This window comes from Polistes canadensis, unplaced genomic scaffold, assembly GCF_001313835.1.
Source record: "Polistes canadensis isolate GaletaPanama2010 unplaced genomic scaffold, ASM131383v1 scaffold_4, whole genome shotgun sequence".
Lineage (NCBI taxonomy): Eukaryota > Metazoa > Arthropoda > Insecta > Hymenoptera > Vespidae > Polistes > Polistes canadensis.
The window spans coordinates 361002-386704 of NW_014569551.1; the positions used below are offsets into that span (position 1 = coordinate 361002).

The 25703-nt window shown below is 32.2% G+C and overlaps 1 protein-coding gene across 1 annotated transcript in view; it reads right to left on the reverse strand.

The window, feature by feature from the left end:
• LOC106787370 (nephrin-like) overlaps positions 1 to 25703 on the reverse strand; it is a 130030-nt gene that overhangs the window by 101835 nt on the left and 2492 nt on the right. The window contains exons 2-3 of the mRNA XM_014749683.1: positions 23663 to 23902; positions 8599 to 8731 (exon numbers count right to left, since the gene is read on the reverse strand). Of these exons, the coding sequence (XP_014605169.1) occupies positions 8599 to 8731; positions 23663 to 23780 (251 nt within the window). The 5' untranslated portion in view covers positions 23781 to 23902. The remainder of the gene's footprint in view (positions 1 to 8598; positions 8732 to 23662; positions 23903 to 25703) is intronic.

The following is a 25703-nucleotide window of genomic DNA, read 5'->3' on the forward strand; positions in this document are numbered from 1 at the left end:
ACATTCTTTCACTCTTTCTCTTTCACTCTTTCTCTTTCACTCTTCCTCTCTATCTCTTCCTTTTTTATTCTCTTATCGCTTCACAGTCAGGTACAAATTCTATCTCTCTCTCTCTTTTAAAAATCTTTATCTTTTACCAACACATAACTTAATTGTTTTCTATTTTATGATTTTTTACAATCGAAATTCTGAAATTTACGTTCAATTAACGATCCCTTTGATATTTTTAATAATAGAATTCCTATCGAACTATTGCAGACAAATTCTATAAATATTTTACAAATTATCCGAAGTATTACTTCATTTTTATCCTCAATAGAGGGCATTTAAACGTGCAACATGAATGGTCTATATCTCGTAGAATGTATTTGATAATGTTTGTAGCGGGTTAAAAATGACGCGGAAACAAGTTTGAACGGAGATAAAACTGTTGGTAAGCTGTTTTAGTACGATAAGCACGAACGTTTCTGTGGACGTTTGAAAAAAAATAGTAATAGTTTAAACAAACGTTGTTATAAATTTGACGGTGAAATATTTTAGGAAAGTTCTCAACCGTAGATCATTTATAATATTTCTGTGGGAAAAATTTTGACGTTATTTACTTTTGATATATCGTCGAACAGTTCGATACTGTTTCCAAGCTTTTGGCGAGTCAAAAATCGTGCTTTTTAATATTTATTCCCAATATTGAAATGCGTTGTTTTCATTGAATTTGTGTAATATAAATGTGACAAGTACAGAGTCGTTTTAAATTCCGACCGATATCTAATATTATTTTTATGCTAATTCTTACGTATATTTAAAGAGGCAAGGATACAGCAGTTTTATCAACGTTCAAACATCCAAGTCGATGGATCGAATTATCATGAACGAAAACACGGATATCGAAAAACGAGAAAGAAAGAAAGAAAGAGAGAGAGAGAGAGGGAATAAAGTGCGCGATAAAAAAAATAGAAAACATTTGTATAGCACTCATTCCGCGTTAGAAGAAACATTGGTTCTCATTTCTTTCAACGTAAGTTAGAAATGTATGTGTGTGTATATATATTCAAGGTATAGAAAAGACGAAGTTATCGAACGGAGCCGAAAGTATACGATGACCTGGAAGAAATCGATACGAGTAATTCTTTATCTATATATTTTGTAGCTACACAATACCCTACAAATACTTAATGGTTTTAGGCGATCTTAAGAAAAATGGATATAATCGAAGAACAGCTTGCAGTCCAAATTTTACAAATGATCTTATTCTCCGACGAACCGCATCGAGTTCTATCATTATTTACTCCTACTATCAACGAAATGAACGTATTTTTAAAAAGTATCGGAAATCGTTGAGATATTATAATATATGGTTCCTGCGTTTTTAAAATTACAATTAAACGCGATCGAATCCATTACACTCATTTTTCTTATATTATCAAATTTCATTCTGATATTATAAAAGAAAATCTTAAAAATGTTAAACGAAAAAATAATAAAATTATTATTGAGTTTATACATTATTGCGCAGTGAAAAAATATATTTTTATTCGAATTCAAAAAATAAATTTTGCTTTTTATTAACTTCAATTTTGTTTTACAACATTATAATATAAAATTATATAAAATATTTTGTTAAGATTTGTTTTAATATTATAAAAAATTTGGAAATATAAGTTGAATATCTTAGAATAGTAAAATTTAGATGAAAGGAATAATCAACGCAGTCGGGAATTTTGTTAAATAAAAAATTGAAAATTCGTAGCTTCCTCTAGGAAGGAAGAAGAGCAACGGAGCATCTTTTATCCTTGTTTCCCGCGATTTATGTATATATAAGTATGCATACATATACGAGGAACAGTGTAAAAGGGAATAGCGCGTATGAGAATATTTTAATTCCGTGTAGCAATGCGCAAGCGTAAGCTTTGTCAATGCACTCCAGAGTTTTTTTCCTTTTAGTGGTGTGCTTTGCGTTAACGAAATGCCGACGGTAAAATTACTGCCTGTAAAATGAACGAATTTGAATCTGTGCAAGCTATTTATATCGTCGGCTCGAATACATAATGCAAATCGTTGAGGGAAATATTGCATAAGGTAAAACGTGTGTTCATTGTCAAATTTTTGTACACGTTACACGAATATTAGAGTATATCAACGTTAACGTAGAAAGTTTAGCGATCAATTTGTTATTAGATTCGTATTAATATTTTACCCATTAACATAAGATAAAATAAGTTTACATTGATTGTAATAAATGTAGCAAATAACAAATCTCTATTAATTGTAAACAATTGTTACTCGATAGCGATTGCAAATCGAACATTAGTTTGTCTCAGTAAGTTACGATAAACGGCGATGTCCAGTTGGAAGAGAGAACTTTAATTACGTACTAAAATGCGATCGATGATGTTATACGAGTAAACCGATGCCATTGTTGATTGCATAAGTGATAGGATCGATCATATCTCGAAATGATACGTACCTATAAACCGTCGTGAAATTAGGGCATTGTGCGTATTGAAAGCGAGTAACGTAAAACGAGGACAGTGATTCAAAGATCGATCGTTAGTCGTCCTTCGATAGTTGGGACTAATTAGAAACAGCGATGGTTAGGATGACGAGAGTAGGAGTCAATGATATAATCCTATGATATGATACACATGCCTAAAGATATCTACGTCAATAGTTGATAGTTTATGAATTTCCAACGTTTGGTAACGTGTTAATATGAATCTTAATCGGTTCGCATTAAAACTTTGTCTTCCTTAATCATTGTTACATTCAGGGGAAGCAGTGTTATATCGTTAAAAGGCTAGCTAGCTCGTCGTATCATATCATAGTAGTAGAGAACTATTATTTTATAGATTATGTGTGCGATAACATGAACAGGGTATCGATCAATGTTCATTGAATTGCAAGTAAATTGCATATTTTTGGGGATCGTAGTGCGTAAATCAGAAAGGACAGCGGTTTAATCGCGGAACGAACGACGTGTAACAATAGCTGACAATAACGGATAATAGGTAGGGCTTGCCGATTCGTTCGTAGAACGAAGCAGCATATCGTAGAAATCCGCAATCCGTTATATCGTGCAACGACGCGGACAATGGGACGATAATTTGAATCGGTGTGTAACGCATACATGAACGTTATACCTCGAGCTTTATCTCGCAAGAGTGGGTGAGAGGTAGTGAGGAGGGGTTGGGGGGAGTTACGGTGAGATTGGTGAGTGAGAATGAGAGAGAATGAGGGAGTTTGAGAGATAGTGTAAGAGAGAGAGAGAGAGAGAGAGAGAGAGAGAGAGAGAGAGAGAGAGAGAGTGAGAGTAACCAAGTACGAGCGGGCAGGCGTGCACCCCTAATCGGTACACGTAAGGCTACCACAATGGAAGCGCGAACGCGAGGACAATTGTCTGCTCGATCGACGAGAGAACGTTTCCGCGGAGGTACGTAGCGTTTAACCGAATATCGCGAGGCTTTGCACAGTTAACACCTAACGACGACGTGTCAGCGTCAGCATTAGCACCATCAGTGGTTAACTGTTAGCCCGATCAGCGCTTCTTGTCAATCCTTGCTTTTGCTAACGTTCCAATTTAAGAGAAACTTGTATTGAGAAACTACTCGTACGAGAAACTTATCTCCAACTTGATCTATTTTTTATTTTATTCTACCTTACGCAACAAGGAATTCACAATTATCTATCGTTATTATCTGTAATTATGTATATCATTATTTGTAGTGATTTTTTTTAGTGGTTTCATCGGAACATTTACGTATTCAGTAATACGTCCATATGTTTGCGATACGTTATATGATTTTATTTAGATATACTTGCATTTGTGGCTTTGATAAGAAATTATTAATTTATTCATAACAATATATATATATATGAAATTTGCGAATAAATAAAACATGACTCGATTTACGAATTTGCAATATCAAACATTAAATAATTGCAATAAAAGAGTTAACAATGCAGATCCGTTATATGAAACATGCATCTATTGATACAGTCGAGTAGCATTCATCAATATTAATTGTATTGTCTGTTCGGAGTACTTTTCATCAAACTATTCCCAAAAAAAAAAAAACAAACTCAGAGTGTCAACATTTTCATATATTTTTTTAAGATAATTTTTTTCTAACGTAACTGGATAGGGGTAACTTTATACATTTGATTTTAAAATATATTTACAAAGGTATAGAAGAAGAAAAAAAAAAACAAAAAAAAAAACAAAAAAAGAAATAGGACAGCCGAATAGAAATAATTTGTATAAAAAGGGAATATTTGAAATGATACGCGTCACTAAGCTGCTTTCGAACAAGGGTTGAAAGTTTGCGAGAGAGGAGGATAGGACGGAACACGGCTTAATAACATAGCCAGCGCAATATCACGTCGTGCACGTTTAAAGGTTTAAGGATGCGCCCGGGGATACGTTTGAATCCATGTCGACGATGCTTGTTGGATCCTAAGCGGAGCGGATGAATTGTGGCTTCCTCGTTATCCGATATGTTAGTTTGTAAGAATCGCTTTTACAACCGTAACGATAGATACGCATCTTCTACCTATAGATACAACTCATCCTTTCCCATCGATAGTGCTAACAATAAGACTTTTGAGTTAGGATGTATCATTATTGTGATATTTTCTTCTTTCCCTTCGTACTTCTTTCTATCGATTTATATTATTTTCTTAACGTTACAATATCGATTGTAAGTACACTCTTGAGAAGCTACTCTTAGTTTTATTTGACTGAGTATTCTCTAATGTTTTTTTATAACTGATATTATATAATAAATATTTAAAATGTCAACTCTGTACAATAATTTTAATTAATATATTTTTAAAAAGTGTATTATATTTTTTTGTAAAATGATTTTAGTAACATGTTTATTAGATAGAAATCAAATCAAAATTTGACTAGACTTTTATAGAAAAATAAAAATCAGTATTATGAGTAGAGTGCACGAGAACAATGTAAATAACAAGTATTAGTATATGAAATAACACGAAATATAAATATCGTTACAAACGTTGGATCCTCGGGTTCACCAAACTGGTATTCGAATATTGTTTTGGAGAGTAAAATATTTTCTATTGAAAAGTTTCAATATTTCCAAACCATTTGTTAACTTTTTAGCTTTAAAAAAATTGTTTTCTTTTTTTTTTTTTTTTTAGATGGTGGTAGATGGATTATATAAAAATGGGCAATTTAAATTAAAAACAAAAAAAGTAGTCGAAATCATAGAAACAATTTTTGAACTCCCTTTAATTATAATATATAAACTTAAAGCTAAAATAAACAAATTCTTTACGCAATTTACAAAGTTGAAATAAATATTTAAATATCCAGGTATATTCTACATATTTTAAGGCTTTGAGAAAGCAACTTTCTTGTAAATATTTATTTAAATTATAAATGGATGTGCTTGTTACTCATTTACATAGATTATGTATAACTATTTAATAGATGAATATAGATATTCATGTTAATGTTCGTTAATATTGGTAAACAGATGAGGTTCGCGGAGATTGATCGACGATTAGGTGGCTTCAAGACCGTGTTACATATCATCTACTTGAGAAAGCCGACGCGACGTATACATATACACCGGTATACTCATGTCTATGATATTATCAACCCCTGAATATCCGAGTCTGTAGTCGAATTCGATCGAATGCCCGATAATAAGGGGGATATATGACTAGAAATTCAAATCGTTCGGTATCGTTCCATCACAATGATATTCCACAATGGAATATTTTAAGAAAGGGTGTCATCGAGATTCAGATAATAAAATTCAAAATATACGCATGATAATATAACAGATAGATATTCATATAATATAAATAAAAAATGATACGAGTAGCAGCATGTTTCATAGGAAACTCTCGTATACTTTAAGAAATGCTCGTGACCGTATTGTTATCGAATATTTTCAGAAATTTTATCTTCGATATTAAAAAAGATAAGAATAAAAATACACCGATAAGTAATAATATGCGCTGATGTTTTTTTTTTATGTTGAGAAAAAATAATTTTAGCACAAAGTAGCAGAAAAATTTATATAAAACTCGTGTCTTTCAAGGGAACTCCTGTCGCCTTCTAGCGCTGTTAATTACAGTTGCATTATAATGAAAAATTTTTATAACATGGCTATGTGATTTTTTCGTAGTTGTATCTCGGTATAAAGCACAACGCGATATGAAACCCAATAACGTTGTGCGAGTTTGCATTATAACGAAAATGCACGTGAGAGCTATTTCAAAGAGCCGTTATCTGTTCTCTTTAACCATAAAAATCTGCTGCTCGACAAAAATAAAACGTTTACAAGGGCTCAGCTTGTTAGTTCGTTCGTTTATTCATTCATTCATTGATTCACACATTCATTCATTAGTTCGTTCGCCTTATATCTGGTGAACTATGATTGAAGAATGAGTTACACTGAGACAGCAAGATTTTTAACGTGAATTTTGAAAACTAGTTCAGAAGGATATGCGTTACACTCTTAGACCTACTATGACCGACTATATCTGTCTTCAGTATTTTTTATTTCCTCTTCAAATAATATTTTTTTTTTAATAATGTAGATAAATCTTACTCGCTGTTAAATTATGAATATTGTTAAGTATCATTCAAAGGCACACATGTTTCTAAACATCTATAAGTACACCTAGTACGAATTCTAGTCATGTTTTTGGAAAATACTTCAATATCAATTTGTATGCTCAGATTGTAATGTAGTTCTCATTCAGAAAGTATTATTTGTGAATGCTTTCGTTATTAATAATACCTTATTACTACAGTATAATACTACAGTTATAAACTAGAGATAGAATTAATATAATCGTATTTAAGTATAACTCACTTAATGAATTTTAAGCATTGTTGTAATTCTTTATCATTAATATTTATAATATTTAACACGTTGATTGCCGCGCGCTTTTCACATGATTTGCTTGCCACGCTTATATGAATATTTTATTATAGTATGTATATTTTGTTGCAATTTTTTTTTGTTACTCTTTATTCGCAAGTCTAATTTTTCTCGCCATTGTAGATGAAAATAAAAATTACAGACAAAAAGTTAATTACTGTGATATCGGTAATAAAATATTTCAAAAAAAAAAAAAAATATTTCGACTGTGTTTGAAAAACAAGTGATCGTTCAGTCTCAGTATCCTTAAGACCGTTCTTAATGAGTTTATTCGAGTCAAATAAAAAGTAGATATGTTTTAGGAAAGTTAGGGATACTTTGTAAGATACGAGCGGTATTGAAACGTATTGCTACTATTGCCAGACAAATAAAAGTTGGTAATGTTCAAATAGGAAGATGTTTTCCGAGTAAGAAGGGGGAACTGAACATTTTTCTACGTGCTTTAGCACGGAAAACGGTAGTACTTTCGGTTCGGTTCGATTCTGATCCTGCTTTTATGGTTCTTCCAATAAAGAAGATATTTACGAGGCTCGAATCGTCCGTCGACAAAACTAACGTGTAAAGGATAGAGCATAAGACGATTTGCGGTTTAGCAAAATCCCTGGTTTTCCGTATGATTCTCATTTCTCTCTCTGTCTCTCTCTCTCTCTTTCTTTCTCTTTATCTCTTTCTCTGAATAGTACTACCTAGCGCGAATCCATTACGTCGATGGATGTACATTGTACAAACAATCGTGAACGTACAAACGTATCCAAAAACAACGAATAAGAATGATTCTTATTTCTTCCAAAGCAAATCTTTGCTTTTCTGTGGTAGATACCCGTATATTTCTTGCTTGTATCATACGATATTAATACAACCATCGATGATTACCATTTTATTCTTTTTCACTCTAAAATACGATAAAAATGTATTCATTTTTCTTAGTTTCTTTATTATCGTCGAACAACGAGTAGAAGGAAATAATTTACTTCCATTGTAACCACCGACATTTTAACTTGCTGGTTTTCTCTTTCGCTTTTCCTTTTCCCTCTTTTATCGTCCTTTTCCGCCCGAGAAAAGACTATTTATTTACAAAATCTAGATATTACGTAGCCTTGCAAACCATAATAGAGGGCATTATTTATCTCCTTTTGTGAGATTTTCCGCGAAAACTTAGAAGAGAAGTAACGACAATAATTATATCAAGATAATACTCTTAAAGAAATTATATTTTTTCTTATTGTTCTATATATATTTTTTATTTTTTATTATTTTTCCAAGCAGACCCGTTATCACCCGTTCTTTTCATTTTTTTTTCATTCCACAGATGATCATTTTTATGTGTTATATAAGTACAGGTGATGATTGCAGTTAATTCATTTGTAAAACAATAAAATTTATATTGTAAAAGTGAAAAATAAACAATTATAAATCGACTGTACTTTTTTTTAGCTGTTAACTGAAATTAACCATGTACTACTATTACTAAAAATGATTTATCAGGTCTCATTAAGATTTGAGATCATCTTTTTCTTTCTTTTTTTACGTCATTCATTATTTCATAATTAACCTTTTTTAAGACTTGATGAATCATTTGTAATTATCCAGCATTTAAAATTGTTTGAATATATTGTAGTTGAGGAAAGAAATGAAAAATGAAAAGGTTTAATCAATTCTACGTACTCGTGTGGCTTACCTGTATAAAGGATCGCCGTTATCCTTCCTGAACCATAGGACCATAGTGACGGCATCGTTCGGTTCCCGTGGTTGTGTGTTACAAGGTAAAATCGCTCTTTGACCGGCCACCCCTTGTATCGACACCATGGGTACTGAAACACGATCGATGAAAACTGTGAGCTTCTTTCGGCGCGCGCAAAAACTATCTCTACGTTCCTAAAGAATAGAATAGAATAGAATTTCTTCAAAGATTTTTCAAGGAAAGTATTCTTCCTCGCTTGCGTTTACTTTTAATCATTTAAAGAACATTCTATTGTTGAAATAAAACTCTCAGCTTTTTCTTAACTTCCTAAAGAAAAAGTCATTTTTATACGTTACGTTTCTGATTTATTCTTCTAGCGATATTAAATGTTTAAAGCATCTTTAAAATTTTCAAGAACGGTACTGTTGACACACTTACAGTGTATTTTAATAATTAAAAAAAAATATTTACTATATCGTAAAACCATTGTCGCGTTAAACTGATGATAATTAATATTTTTTTTCAGGTAAAATAGAACAACGTTTTTTCTTATATTTTTGAAATATCTTTCTTATACGTATAAATTTGAAATAAATTTCTATTTAAATTAAAAACTATCATAAAAAAAAAATGTATTAATATTAAAATAAAACATGTAAATTTGATGATTAAAATTTTCAAGCCTTAAGATGAAACGTTAGATTCGTGACATAAATTATGTGACATTCGGATCGGACGAATGATCTCTTTGATTATCACGCGATGAAATTATAAGAGAGAAAGAAAGCGCTTACGAAAATGGGATAAGACTTTTTTGAAAAATTCTATTCGTTGAGTATCGGCCCACAAGGGCGTAAAAGAAATGCGAGCTTGAATAAAGCCAAGTTCCTGTATAAAGCAAATGGGTCGACGTTCGAAGCGAAGTGGATCCTTAAGCACGGTTCGCGACACTTACCATTCGGTCGCATGGTCGTGAGTTCGTCGACGAGCACTTCCGGCAATAATGCAGATTTTTATCGGGTAACTCAGTCTCGTATTCGTTTTTCCAACGGCTCATGAATAATCCTACCGCATTCGACTTTCGCGTTCGACCGAATCGTTCTCCAACGCGGTCAATATTATTTTCATTTTTATATTTTTATTTTTTCTTTGAGAATATGGGTAACGAAAAATCTATCAAAAAAGATATTCAATTTCTTTCGTTTGATATCAATATTATTATTATTATCATACGGGAGTATATATATTTTTTAATTTAATTTTAACATAACACGCGTCGATTAGATTTATAAATAAATGCAATTTTATTTATATTTCCTTCGTTATGCATATTCGTCAAACTGTCCGATAATTTTATTAATTTTTATCTTTTTTATTATCTATAGGATACAAGGTGATATTTTTATTTTTTCAAAATATTTAAATTTTTTTATCCCGAATGATAAAAGTAGTAGACGTGTCTCCTCGTGATAGCTTTTTCGCATTAGATATAACCAACGTAGTGAGCTTGCAACAGATGCCTCTCAATTTCTCCTATGTCAATCTGGTCAGACAGGTAACTTCGCTTTTCCAATTTAATTGCTATAGATTTTCTAACTTTTTGTTTAGGGAACAATTACTCCGTTTCTTCACATTTGTTCCGCGCGACGTATCGACAAACTTCGTATTTGAAATATGAACATTTTTCATTCGAGTATAAAAGCAGAAATTTTCATTCGTTCGATATTTTTTATTGTTCTAATAAAACGTTTTGGAGAAAAATATGTATGTTACAGCGTCGTATTATTTTTTCATGAATTTGTCAATTTTCGAAGTGCCCATATTGAATTTCGAGAAAGGAAATCAAAACGAATGAAAATTTTTCGCGAATTCGCGTTCCGTGTAATCTGATTTTTGTTACAAATTTTAAGTCAATTTGTTTAGCGATTTTGATACCGGAGTAACACGTATAACGTGTGGACTTTGATACGAAACGAAAATAACTAAAAATATTTTTTACTGTTCATTTTTTGAATTCAACATACAACTTTTAAAACTCGTACTACTATATTAAGACAATTATAATTGTTAAAGTTATTACTTTGAATTAAACAAAAGCATGGTAAAACTTCTTCTTTTCAAATTTTATTCTTTTAAGACTTTTCACAAGTTACGTATACTAATAATTCTGTTTACAATAAATAAAAAGTAAAACAAATAATAAGTTCCGTTGAAAGAACTAGTTCCCGTTGGATTATTAAAGTTAAACAGCTATGGGCACGGTTGGTACTTGAATGGGTTCATCGTTTCGAAACACCGTGTGCTGTTGACTCTCGGGATGTGTGTCAGGGCTGTGGAAAGAGGTCAACAAGGTCTCTCAAGCTGGTAAAAGGGAGAGTAATATAAGGACACATAACAAATAATAATTTACCTTATATCTAGATCAATAATCATTTTCCTAGGGTAAATTTAAAAAGGTAGCTAGACGTTTACATATTAAACAAATACATATTAAGACACGCACAGACAGATTCAAAGGGGTTATTTGGATCTAGTTTCATAATCATCAATAAAAACTAATCAGACATGTTCGCACTATAATCGAAATCACATGGTCTTGAAGCTTGAAATTGGATCAGTAACGAAACGAAGTCGTTATTGGGCTAATCGAGTCCTTTCTCGTTAGTCCAATTATTCTTAAGGTGGCTAGGCTGAAGTGGTGCAATGACAGCCGTGATAAATGTACGTGACTTGATATCGATTACACGGTAGGTAAGCTACCTTGGTAAAGTACTCGAAAGGAGTGGTTTTACGTTAGAAGATTCTGCTTGAAAGCACAGGGCATCGTTATTTGTTCTCGTTAACGACAGAAACGCGACTTTCGATCTAATCTTATAGAGAAGGGAGAACATCAAACTGTTCGTTTCGATTGGAGGCACGCTTTTAACTCCCATGGGATCCAATCTTGTTCGTTCAAGGACCTTGGCTAAATGTTATTTCTCGACTAGAAGAGATCGCGGGATTACTTACGGATTCTCCAACTCGTAAGACATCGGTTAACGTCATTACGGACATAGAATCGAATCACGTTCTGATTTACTGTTCGACTCTTTCAATACCTTTGGAAATGCCTTAAAAAAGAAAATTGATCTGGTAGGTAAGGAACTTAACTCGGTTGGTCAAGAGAAGAAAAAAAAACAATGGGAAATTTGTCAGTACCTATGTGACGTTTCAAGAGAATCAAAGATCCCTCGATGCTTGTTTATCTTCGATTCTGCTTTTTTTATTTTTAAGAAATAAAATTATAATGTATTATAAAATTATTAATATCTTTGGAATATATATTTTTTGGAAATATTTTAATTAAAATTTTATATTGATCATCGCCGAGAGAGTATTACAATAATAAATTATTCCTTTCGCGTATTTTCTCGTTTGTTATTTATTAAAAAGAAAAAAGTAAATAATCAAATAAAAAATCTGTGCATCCCTCCGATCCTTATGACACAATAACCAGTAGCGTAAAATTGATTTTGATGCTTCGAAGGATAAAAAGCCTTTGTACCTTCTCTTAATTAGGTTTCGCGTAAAATAATAATTAATTTACAGATAGCATTGTCGAGTCGTTAGAAACGTAATCTGTTTCTGACGTGTTTCATAGCAACGAGCATAATTAGCAGAGCTCGACCCGGACATAACCAAATGAATTCGCGAACGGTTGTATGATGGTGACGGTCCTTCTTGAAAATCTTTCCCTCGCTTAGATGGTATTTCTTATTTCGTAATTACTCTTTTTCCCTATCTCTTTCCTTCACTATTTTTTTTCTTCTTTTCTGTTTTTTTTTTTTTTTTTCTATCTTCTTCTTTCTCTTTTACTAAACCAAAGTAAAATAGAATGCAAACTATTGAAATATCTTTTACGTTCTTTATATTTGGTCGGTGAAACGAAAAGGTGACTGGACTGAAAAGGAAAATGGGTTATACGGATTTCGCTTAAGATGGCTGGCATAGATTACGACTTTTTATTCAGTGGGAAAAAGAAAACGAAAAGTGCACGAAAGGATGAGGAAGAAAGAGAGAGAGAGAGAGAGAAATCAGAGTGCAGAGTAGTTAATAGGATTCAACGAACGAGATTCAAGAAAATTCAACGAAAAATTACAATCCCTCTATGTTCACGATTGTTGACATTTTTTACATTATTTCTTAGCGCTAATACTTTAATAAATGATATATGATATAAACGCTAATTGCAACCTTGATGCAATGATTGCTAAGGTTCGAACATTTTTAATACTTTTCGATAGCATCTAAATTAATTTAGAATCGCTAACTACGAAACTTGGATTGTATTTATGCACACGAGTATCTAATTGTTAATAGAAATTATTTTTCAATTGAGTTCTCGGCAGATCGTAAAAATTGTTGATTATGAAATTAGGATTTGTTTTTTTGTTCGAACTTCAAACAAAAAAAAATGTGATCCTAATATTTGTCCTGTTTTTTGTTTTCGAAAGGAAAATTAATGAATCCAGTTAGTCGATATAACGAATCGTCTAAAATGAGTTTAGTTAAAAAAAAAAAAATGATGTAAAAGGATTTATAAGCTGGTTGTATTGTTGGTCTGGTTATAAATTGGCTAACTGGAAGGACAGATCCTCGATCATTTATCCGCGTGGGAAGCACGTCGAGTGTTTCCAATTATTTTAAACGACAAAAGAGACGTCAACCATCCCTTAATGGAATAATAATGCCACGACCACGGTTACGCTTAAGGACTACGCTTGCAGATGCAGCTATTACGTTCATGGTAACCGTTTTCATATATGGTAGAAGCTGACCTCAATAGAAACTGACCTTTATAAAAGATCTTTTATATTTACTATACATCCATTTTATGAGTCGCTCGGAAGTCCGGAAAACAACAATTGACAAAATGAATATTTTATAACACATTGGTTTCTTATAGTTTGATCAAAAAATTATATAAAGTTGTTATTTTTTTTTTCTTTCAAAGGGTACGTTCTGCATCAAAAAATAAGTTATCTGCAGGACGTGCGAATAATTACGTGAATATTTATAGGGACAATGACAGCATTTTGAAAACATTATAAATTTGATCTTTTTTTTTTTGTAATTAAAAAAGATAATGTAAACGATAGAGAAATGAGGATTTTTCTCAAATATCTTATACCTTTCGTAGCATAAGTTCACGTTTAGATTTTTCTCTTTTTCGTTTTATCTCGTATGACTGTATTTGTCTATCAATGTTCAATGCACCAGTAATTTCCGTCCTTTTTCATTCTCTTTTATTTACTGTTTTTATCGATTATTTCTCTCGTGATTAAATGTACGTGCTTATCTTTCAACGTCACATTAAAAATAGAAAAGAAATGATAGAAAGAAAAAAAACAAAAAACATCTTTGCCGTGAGTACTCTCGTGTTCACGTTTAAAATTCATTTCTAATCGATTTCAATCAACTTCATTCTACTTCCTTGTCAGGATCGACTTTCGTTATCGTCGCGATTGTTCGTCGCGTATTAATCCGACATTCAACTGTGATTATGATGACACAGGAGGATAGCACAACTTTACTCAATCTCAACTTCTCTTTGCAAATGTATACGCACTTGGGTAATTTGTTCATTTCAAATTCCATCTTCAATAATTGTAAATTTTTGGATAATTATTGCATATTCGTTTACGATAAAACATAGTTTATTGATATAAGTGGGAAAATGACTTATCGTTTTCCCCGATAATTTCTATTTGTCTATTCTATTGTTATTTCGATTATTACGAGTATGTTTTTAGGTTCGAACACATAAGAGTAAATGTTAATTCAAATATTTCTCGATAATATAATCTATTATTTAGATTTAAGTGTTTACTCGTTCAACAATAAATTCGAAATAAAATGAATGATCAATAAATCTGATTTGATACGCAAATTACAAAAATTTCATTCATTAGTTGTTCCTATTAACAATTAAGTTAATGGAACCACATTGATGAAAACTAATGGAGAATTCGTATTAGAAAGAAATATTTTCTATGTATTCTCGTAATTGTTGTATCGAAATTATACGTAATAATGAATGACCTCGCGTTCATATTATTTGAAATAATTGAAAATGTTCGTTTCGTCGTTCTATTTTCTATTATATTTTTATCCGAATAAAGCTCATTCTACTCGATTTTACGGAATCGAATTATCGATTAAGAAAATTGATTGGAAGCGTTAAAGTAGAAACTTGATAAAACGTTGTTTATTTCCTAAGAGACTATTAAAAGCGACAGAATTTGTATTAGTTATCTTGGAACATTGTGTGGTCGGTAGAACGTTTGTGTTGTAATTTAAATGGCAGAACTTCGAGTTGATTAATACATCGATTTGGTTGGTGTAACGGTCGTCACTAAAATTCGATTATATCTCAATAATTATGGGTAATATAAACTCTGATTTTGCAGTTGCAATTGATGTATGCAATACAGAGTTATAACGCTAATCGAGATGCATGCGAATTAATTGGATTACGTTGCATTGTGTTCAGTACGATTGACAGGTAGCCATTAGGTAACTCGATAATTAAGCAAAGGTAAATCTATTCGCTCGTTCATGAAAGAATTTATTTTAAAAGAGAGAACAAAATCTTAACATTTAATCCTAATTTCCGAATTTTCTCAATCTAGCAAAATCCCACTATCGAGTTGTTCAATCATTTCTGTTAGTGGTAGCTTTGCATCGTAGTCTAAAGCGTGTTTGTCCTTTCGGAAGTGGATGAAATTTCGAAAAGCTAAGGTTACCAGGAACGTTACTGAACGAACATTGGTTTGCATGTTCTCTTCCTCTAACGCCGGAGGTAGAAGCGGTGATTTCGATTCGTGCCGACTGATATCGAATCGTGTCGAGATTTCATAGAGAAATTGTTAGTTGGACGAATGTGATATAAACTATGACTATCGTTTCGATTCGATTAGAGAATATCTCTCGCATACAAATACGAAATAACATGGTATTATATATATATATAAATAGATAGATAGATAGATAGATTGATAGATAGATAGATAGAGAAGGGCACTCGCGTAGACGTTATATACTACTATCGTTGCGTTTGCTTGGATTAGGTTTGATATCGAGTAAGGTTCATGCATCTTGACGAAGCGAGAGTCCTGCTCCTGTTTATCGAGTCGAGATTTGTGATAGCCAATGGAGGTCGTCCGAGGATCGGATGAAGGTCACATAACCGCGGCAGGATGGCACCGGCCAAACCTTTATCAACCTCGCCATCCATCCAATGTAACCAACGTTTCTACATACATATAGTTACATAGTATACCTAACTCAGCCATGAGCTGATTTGGCTCACGGTTGACAAACGGTCACTGGTACTGTACTCCTTCCTCTTTTATAACTTTTGATTCTCCCCCTTTCTCTTCTCATTCCGTATCATATTTCAATGTTCGAAAAATTTGTGAATGTTTTAAAAAAATTCACCTCTTCAATATTCTACCTCTTTTTTTTTTTTCCTGAACCGTCTTTATTCTACGCGTCCGTATCATCAGTTATTTTACGACCATGATTTTTTATTACCGGGGATATTTTTCATTCAATAACCATTGATATGGGTGTATATCGACGTAATAACGAAAAAGAAAATCAGGTTAAAAAAAGGTAGATATTTGTCAAAGCTGCCGAGATTTTCTAGAGTTATTTTAATCATGTTAGTCATTTGTGTCAGGGTCGATAGTATTAAATAGAGTTAGAAACAATATAATTATAAAGTGATTGTAGTTGAATTATTAGAAAAGGTACGATCACGGGAAAGTTAGGATCTATTAATTAAAACAAGTAATAGAACTTAGAATTTGAAGTTGTTATTTGTGCGATCGCGTTATCGATTGTAGTTATAATGAAGTAATCAAAGTTTATGAATTGTGATTGAACAATAATGTAAAATGCGTAATAGGTGGTGTCTGTGCATATAGGGAAGAGAAAAATAGATTGATGAAACGAGTAAAAAGAGAAAAATGGAATATGGCCAAATTTGTGAGTTTTTCAATTTACTGTCACATCGAATGGTTAAATTCGTTGAAAAAGAAAAAATCAGTGAAATGCAATAAATGGGTACGAATGAATAATTGATACTTTTTCCTTTTGTATTTTAAGTTAAACATATGTTATAGATATTTGTAAGTTAATCGATTGTATTATGATTTTCCTCCTCTCTATCGAAGAGTTTATTTACATTTATAGTAGGGCTCATTAACTATATTGCTCGTGATATGTATTTTAAGGATGCATCGTTTACATAGAAAGCGTATATTGTATTACGTATTATTCAGAATATTCTCAGTCTATTATGGGAAAGCATTATATTTAATAGGTGCTATTATTTTGTTCAGGAGTGTAGAAAAGTCTTAATATTCAAGTTTTAGAGATAGATAAATTGTATATTTATATAAGTATTATAGTTGTGTTCAGAGGTATAAGAAAAATCCTCAATATTGAATTTGTTAAAGATAAATAAAGAATATATTTTAATTAGTCTAAAATAATTCTGTTTAGAAATGTAAAAATATCTTAAAAATATTAGATTTCCAAAGATAATTTTAAATTGTCTATTTTTGTTTATTTTAATTAGAAGTTTTACAGTTTTGTTTAGAAATATAAAAATATTTTAAATATTACATTTATAGAGATGAATATAAATTGTATATGTTTATCTGTGTACGAATATCTCGCTCATCGTTAACTCATTTTAATGAGATAAGTTTAGTGTATTTTTGGATACATTTAAGCTTATTGTATTGTACTTCTTATGCAAATCCATTGCCGTTATCTGAGACCATGAGAAGTGGGATGCGTATCGTGAAAGTCCAAAGTTTTCTTGGAAATAATCGGTGTAGCGAAACGCCTCTACGGACGAACGTTGAAACGTAGAAACTTTTGTCAGACTATCATTTGCGTCTAGTTCAGAATGCGACACCATTTACGGAAAAGCAAGAAGCCTTTGCGGAGGATGGCTAGAAAACTATTCGATTAGAAAAGAAAATAGAGAAAGGAAAGATAAGCAACAGAGTAAATAAGCAGAAAAATTAAGAAAAATATCGCGGCCAGTTCGTACGTCTTTTTGCACTCACGATTAATTAAAACTTTCATCTTCTTCTAAGAAAAAATTTGTTTACCAAGGTTTCTTATTTTACTCTGTTCCGTAAAATAATATTAGTGTTATACGAAGATTGTCTTAGTTAGTTTATTTTTCTTCTCCGAATAAAATTAGCGTACAAAATTTTATAACAAATGTTTGTAATATTTTTATATATCTCTATATAAATTATATTAACATATTATTTAGCTTATACAAGTGGATCGATCGTTGTGTAATTTAAAATAAAATCGATTATAGAAACCTCTTTCACATTAGGTACATATTATGTTGAAATTGAACAATCAAACTTTTTTCAATAAATCCAATAATTCTAAATTTTAGTAAGATGGACTCAAACCCCCTACCCTTATCGAGATTTTCCCTTTTATCTTCGAACTCGGCAATTCGTTAAGCTGATTATCTCAGAATAGTATAAATTAAAAATTTTAATTTTTCTGCTTGATGGAGAGAAATTCGATAAGTAGAAAAGAATCTGCGAGATCGGTAATTCAATGAATAAAATGTATTATAAGTATATTCGAAAAAAAAAAAATCTAGTAACTATCGTATCGATAGGAAGTAAAAGAATAAACATACTAGAGCTTCCAGAGCTCAAATCCTTTCCTTTTTTTCTGTCCCACGGTATCAATGAAAGAACAGAGATAAGGATTGATTACGGATATTTGAATATGTGTAGATAATTGGTAATTTTTTTTCTTCCTAACGAACAAGCCACGTAATACAATGGTCGGATTCAATTAATTAACTGATTTATTTCTTTAGTAATTTATTACAAATTTTTTACTTCAACGTCACAACGTGGTAGAAATATATTATTGAAAGAGACGTATATAGCTTTTATTAACGAAGAATGAGACAGTAAACGAGTGAGAGAGTGAGAGAGTGAGAAAGAAATAAAGAGATATTGTTGCAAAAGTTAATGCGATTGGTTTGTTATAATTTGGAAAGACTTTAGAAATGACTTTATAAATAGAAGAACCCTTTTTGCGCATTGATATTTTTGATAAAATAAATAAATTACATGGTATCGTTATCTTGTTATTTATTATAAACAATTTTATAATCCTTCCAGTCCTACGTCAGTCATTTGTTAATCAACGATATTATGTAAAAACATAGTACAAATTAATATCGTTCAACGTTCTAGCGTTGAAATATATTATTTTTGTACATAAGTATCAATATATTGATTATAACGAACGTAAAATATATGAAAATCAATCAATATAAATGTTGAATCAAAAATTATCCCGAATGAACGATACATATAGTATTTTTTACACGTAATGCACAAGGAAATCTCGTTAATTGATAGAATACGTTAGCGTTAGTATCCGTTATTATTTCATGACATTTATAAAAGATTTTATTTCAATTTACGGCAGAACTTTGTCATTATATCTTATAGACGAGAAAAGTTGAATTTATAACTCTCAGTTTAACGTAAGTATATCACATATGCGTCGATAAAATTATAAATAACTATTTTTATAATTGAAAAATGATGTTAAATAAATGTTGATTGAGAGACGTGATAATTAAATAATATTATTTAGGGAATAGAAAAAGAAGAAATGAAATTCCTATTCTTTGGATCGTGTAAATTAGGTTTAATGCGATGTAATGAAGAAAAAAAAGTAAACTAGTTAATGATTAACAAGAAAAGCGCAAAACGCGTACGTAGTTGTTATAGTAAAAATAGTAAATATCTAAAAGAGACGAATATATTGCGCGTTTGTCGCGTATTGAAGGATGGGTACGTTTGTTACAGGTACGACCTCCAATCCTCTCTTATTCCACTTCGACACCCCCTGCTCGTCCAGGACAGTTAACAAGCATAGTTCAAACACTCGTTAGAGGTACTTGATCGTTGTTTCAAACAAGCCGGTGCGGAGGCACTGTTCAAAGGTAAAAGCTGCTTACAACGAAAACGAGTCTGAAATGTACGAGACATAAGACGAACAATTGTGTTGGTAAGGCAATTAAACGCGTTGCCATATGAGCATCCCTAGCTATTCCACGAAGCTTTTTAGCGTAAACTTTATAAAAAAAAAAAAAAGATTTCCATTGTTTTTTCTCGTTCTATAAATTATTTGACAAGGAAGATCAAAAATATTATTAATATGTCTTATGATCAAATTAATGTTTTAAATAAATACAAATGTAATAAACGTAATTCTATCGTTTTAAAACATGAGTAAAATTGTATTTATAAACTCGAGGAAATTCTACGTAATGGCATATCGTATTTCAATTAGTCGATCTAATTAAACTCGACGTAATTTTGTCTTAACTTCATAAACATCCAAATAATTTCATGATAATCATTTTTAAAGTCTCATTAGATTTTTCTGAAGAACATGAACGATTTCGATCGTTTTCCCATTCGAAGAGAAAGTTTGAAATATCCCGTGAGAAAACGTATTTCGATGAACTCTGTAGGTACTTTCGCGAAGCTGACACCGTTATATAAAGGAAAAGAGAGAGAGGTCGATAGAAGGAGGGTTCAGGAAAGGCAATGAGAGACCTTCGATATTTTCCTTCTTACGTTCACGAAGGAAAGTAAGCGGAAGCATTCGTAACGTTGCTTCCGCGAATGACTTCGCTTCCTAGGACTGGTTAAAAGGTACGAGTAGAATGGTTAAACGAACGAACGAATCGATCGTCGGTAATAACGTCGGAACGAGACGGGTCTCCATTAATCCAAGGACCTTTAATTAGGGGACGACCGTGACAAACGTTGGAAATTTTTATCTAAACCTTCTTCCTACGGCCAACTCCTCGAGGGGATAATTTTTCCGCTATATTTCATTTCCTTTCTTTTTCGACTCCTGTTTTTTTTTTCTTCTTTTTCTTTTTTTTTTTGGACCGCGGTAGAAAGAGAGAGAGAGAGAGAAAGATATTCTTCCACCATTCGGATACGAAGTCTCGAGAAGTCTCGAGATTCTGTAACTTCCAGCAACCCCTCCGTTCCCAAACCCGGTTTCCAACTCAACCCAACCTCATTCGTGCGCTTAAAGGACCATGCATTTATCGCAGGTTCGTGCCATCTGACCCTAAATTGTAGCCCGAGGAACTCCTTCCCATTACGTCTTCTATTGTTCCTCTCGAATATAAAAAGCCCGCGGCATCTTCGTCGCATTAAAGCGTTTAACCTTTCCGGATATGCCGTCCTCGAGTCGTAACTTTTTTACTAATGCTATTTCTTTTTATCGTAGGACAATCGTAATAATTAGAAGTGCTAGTAAATATCACGATTTATGCGAGCAGCCATTTCAAGTTTAGTTAGTTTATTATCTAATGATTCTATATATTATTACATTATCAAATGAATTATTTTAGATATTCGTTAACGTATAAAAGATGTAATTTTGTTATTTAATTTTTTTATATTAACGAATTCGCAATTGGCATTGTTAGAAATAAATATTTAATTGGATACCGTATACATTAATTTGAAATATAAAACATTAAATGATGAAATAATATTACAATTGAACAAGTTTAACAAGAAGACACGATAAAAATATATCATTCAGCAGTAAAACAAAATAGAACAAATTAATGAACAATTAAAATTCTATATTTAATAACGCAGGGGATAATGTTACCAACATTTAGGTAGAGATTTTTAAATGACGTAGAACTACGTCAACGATATTTAACTAAATTATTTAAAACGACTTAAACGTTATCGAATTTCCAATCTCGAATATAATAAGATTCTATATGGTTTACCTATATGATTATCGAGGGAGTTGTTTTAAGATTTTCGTGAATGTATAATAGTATAGGATATTTTTATCGGTAACTAGCGATTTAAGGAAGTAAAAAACAAGATAAAACATAGATATCGTTAGGTTCCACTCGTCAAGGAGATTACCATTAACTCGATAGTACGTCCCACGAGTCTGAAGGAGCCTGAAGGAGCTAAACTCGGCCCTTGTTACGAAGAGGACTTGCCTCGTTTCAACAACGAGGTTATCGTTAACCCGATAGTTAAGTGCAAAGAAGCTAAAGCGATTTCACGATAGAAATCTCTTTTCGTCTATTCATTGCTTGGATGGAGTCTTGAATCCAAAGTACTTAAATATAGTATATATATATATAATTATATACCTTATATATCTCTAAGGTAAAGGACTGTCAGATCGAAGAGCATATATCGTTCTGAAAATCTGAAAGCTCAGGTCAGAATTTCCTTTAACTATCCGCACCCCCGGGAAATGAATGTAATTTCATTAGACCCCCGCAACGAACCAATTACCGAGAGTACCTAGACTACTCTATACGATATATATATACGGATCTCGACAATGACAATAAATCGAATGGTAATAATCGTAAAAGACGATAAAATGAAGATTGCTTCAAGATTTTTATCGATAAGCCTACCCTTGATTAGGTATTAGATATTATTTTTTTCTTTTTTTTATCAAAGAAATTAATAAGAATTATAGAGAAGAGAAATAGGTTCTATTAAAATAATGATGTAACAATCCTTTCTCCTATACTCTTCTCTCAAAGGGTCATCGACTCGTGGTTAATTTACCTCGGGGAAGGATACACGTGTCCATATGTCAACGACACGTGTGTTCTCTTGCAAGTGGACGTTACGCGTGTACGGTAGAATGACCAACGGATGCGGTACTTTACCGAAAATTCCATGTTCGACTAAATGTGTTGTTCTGTTACTTTTATTTCATTATTATTTTAACACACAAATTATGTAATATTTATTATCACTCTGTCGTATTAATTATATAATAATTATGATTTTCATTTGCTTTGTTGTGATAGAATATAGTAGGACGTATTACATCACGGAATAGTATCGGGTATCAAATGCACCTATCAAATAAATATGTAGTCGTAGAAAATCAATGATAATTCTTATTTCGTTAACAGCAAGTATTATTAAAGTTCTTAAACAATTATTCATTTTAGTGATAATCGATAAAATTATTGTTCGAAATAAACAGCATATTTCGATAAGAGGAAATATCATTAAATTGGATTCCTAAGGGAAAGATAATAGGGAAAGTGACGTTAGATAATTCAGTTGAGTTTTATGAAAATTGTGATACTAATTAGTAATTAAAAAGCTTTCATTGAATATTAAATTAATGATCGAACTATTCGATATCGATTTTATAATGTATTATTCTCTTTCTAATTGCGGTTATGGTATGTATCGGTAAAAGTTTCAAAGTATAAACGTTTGGAGACTACTCTCATGATACTCATCCATTAAACATTAATTTCGATATCCTCAACGGAGAACGAACGGTCGAGCAAATAAATCAAGAGAAAAGTTTTAGCGTACGGTAATTTACACGAGTAGTTTAGTGTCTCCTTTTCCGAGTTCTCTTCGTCGTCCTTCTCTCTCTCTATTTCTCTTTCTCTCTCTCTTCCTCTCTCTTCCTCTCTTCCTCTCTCCTTTCCCAAAGTCTCGTTTACACAACACGATAGTTAAAAAGGAACATTCGCGCATGGATGAAAGAACGCACGTACGTTTATCCATTTTAACCAATTATTTTCCACCATACGCTTTTATTCTCTCTAATATTTCTATCCGAAACATCATCCCCCGTACTCCCTTTATTTTTATTTTTCCGTTATTTTTATCCTTTTTTATTTAGTCTCTTCGCCGTCGATGAAGAATCGTGTACAGACGTTGCGCAAATTAATAAAAATAATAAACGTTAATCCTGTTGGATGAACGATGTCTTTATCTAACATTTTTATTTATCTCTACGGTTATAGTATCTTTTTATATTTTGTACTTTTAACTAAAACAGAATAGTAGGTACCAACTGAATGGTTATTAACTAATGATGTATGTACACGGATCGATTATTTATACGATGGTGACAAGGTAAATTCATATAGTTAGAATATACTCACCCGGATGGTCAGGTTCGTTATTGTTTGCATCTTCGTCCAAGGACGTTGTCCTCTCCGATTGCGCATCAGCCAGAGTCGATACCTCGAAGCACGTCACCACAATCAATATCCACAGCATACTGGCAAACAACAACGTCTCTTGTCTATTTCACCCACGAATCATCCTCGCGAAACTCACGAGACTCGCGTCGTATTCCGTTGGAGAAGCTCCTTCGATGATCAATTTTGCTGTCCGCAACACTGTTCAAAAATATTTTAACATTCATTATTTGTTTATACGAATCATTCGAAATCAAACAAATTGCTTTTTTTAATCGATTAACAATAATCATTTCTATAGACTATCTCTATCGGTAGGTATGAAATATTAATCTGTAGAATAATCGAAAATACCCTGATGAAAATCAGATTATTGCAACCTTGTCGATCGCTGATAAGGGGCAAATTGAGTTTCGCACGGTCGGCTTAGTCGACGAGCACTCGGCGGCGGTGCTCGTCTTGGAAGATTTCATCAGAACACTTTTCAATGGCGAAGCATGGCGATCCACTTTTCCTTATCCTTATTCAGCACACCCTTTTTATATTCTTCCTTGTTGAAATCTAGACGGTATGTCCCGACAGTTTTCATCAAATAAGAAAGAAAAAAAAGACGAAAGGTGCCGAAAGAAAAACGATTCTTTTCGTGCGACGCGACATCTCTTTCTATCATTTCTATTTCCTTTCCTTATTTTTGTTCCCTTTTTTTATCCCGATTTTTCGAATCGATCGAATATGGTTAGACGAATGAATATGTCAGCTTTTTTTTCTCATCGTTCCTTATCATCGGGTTAGAATAATGTTATTATTTTGTTTCAATCGTTCAATTTTATTCTAATGTTCGTATTTAAAATAGGAAATGATCGAGGAAAAGACAAGTTTGGTAATATATCGTAAACGTTTGTAATATCGTTCAATAAAACTTATTGAACGATATTTCTTTGAACGCTTTTTTTTTCAATAACACGATCGAGTTTTTAAAATTAGATGGAAGTACACACAAAGTCTCTTACTACGTAGAAGATTGATATTATCGAGAAGCGTTAGGTCGTACATGCTATTTCTTTTCCCATTACAGGACACGTCCGATGTTCTCGGCAGTTTGCAAGTACTTTTTGCTCTTTCTCCTTTCGCTCTTTCCTTTTCCTCTCGAGCTTTCTTTGAAACGAGAGGACGTGGACAAAGGTTTCTGTCTGTGTAAGTACGGCAAACGTACGGCAAAAGAGACTCGTCCTTCTGACGTGTACCACATCGGAGAACTGGACTCACTTTTCTCCTACTTTCTAGCGAACATTACGTGGACCGGGTACGTGACATAAACTCTGTCCGTTTCGAATGGACCCGCCCTACAATCCTATACGAGATCTTCTTTGAAAATGTCATTTTCTTTCTAATCGTGTTGTACCTTAAGGTTTGACCCTTTTTTTTCCCTTCCTTTCTACATCCTTTACATTCGCGTTATTTTCCTTTTTAAATTCACCTTATTGTACTTTGAGAAAGATTCCTCAATCTTTTTTCGTCTCATCCCATACACGAACTATTATAAATTGTGTTTACTTTCAAACTATTCCAACACTGGTATTCTAATTGAAGTACATAACTATGTAACTTAGAGTCATGTACAATGAAAATAACTCGAAAAAGAAGTACCAAAAATTTGCTTTTATTAATACGAATTGTCAAATTGTGTGAAAGAGTAATGCTACAAAAATGAAGAATGATTTTGATTCTCATAAAAGTACAATGGAACATACGTCGAAAAATCTCACTTGGTTTTGATCTTTTGACGATATATTGAAATGGCCATTGACAGGATCGAATTCGATAGAAATCTTTCTATTTTCAATGTCTCATTGAACGTCAAACGCGAATGACTGTTTGAAAATCAAATAAGTGCAGTTGAATAAACGCGAACAAAACGATTGAAGGGAGGGAGATAATTATTAGCTCGAAGATGGTAATGTAACTAATTGAATTTGGAGCTCGATTAGGCAAGAAAATTACA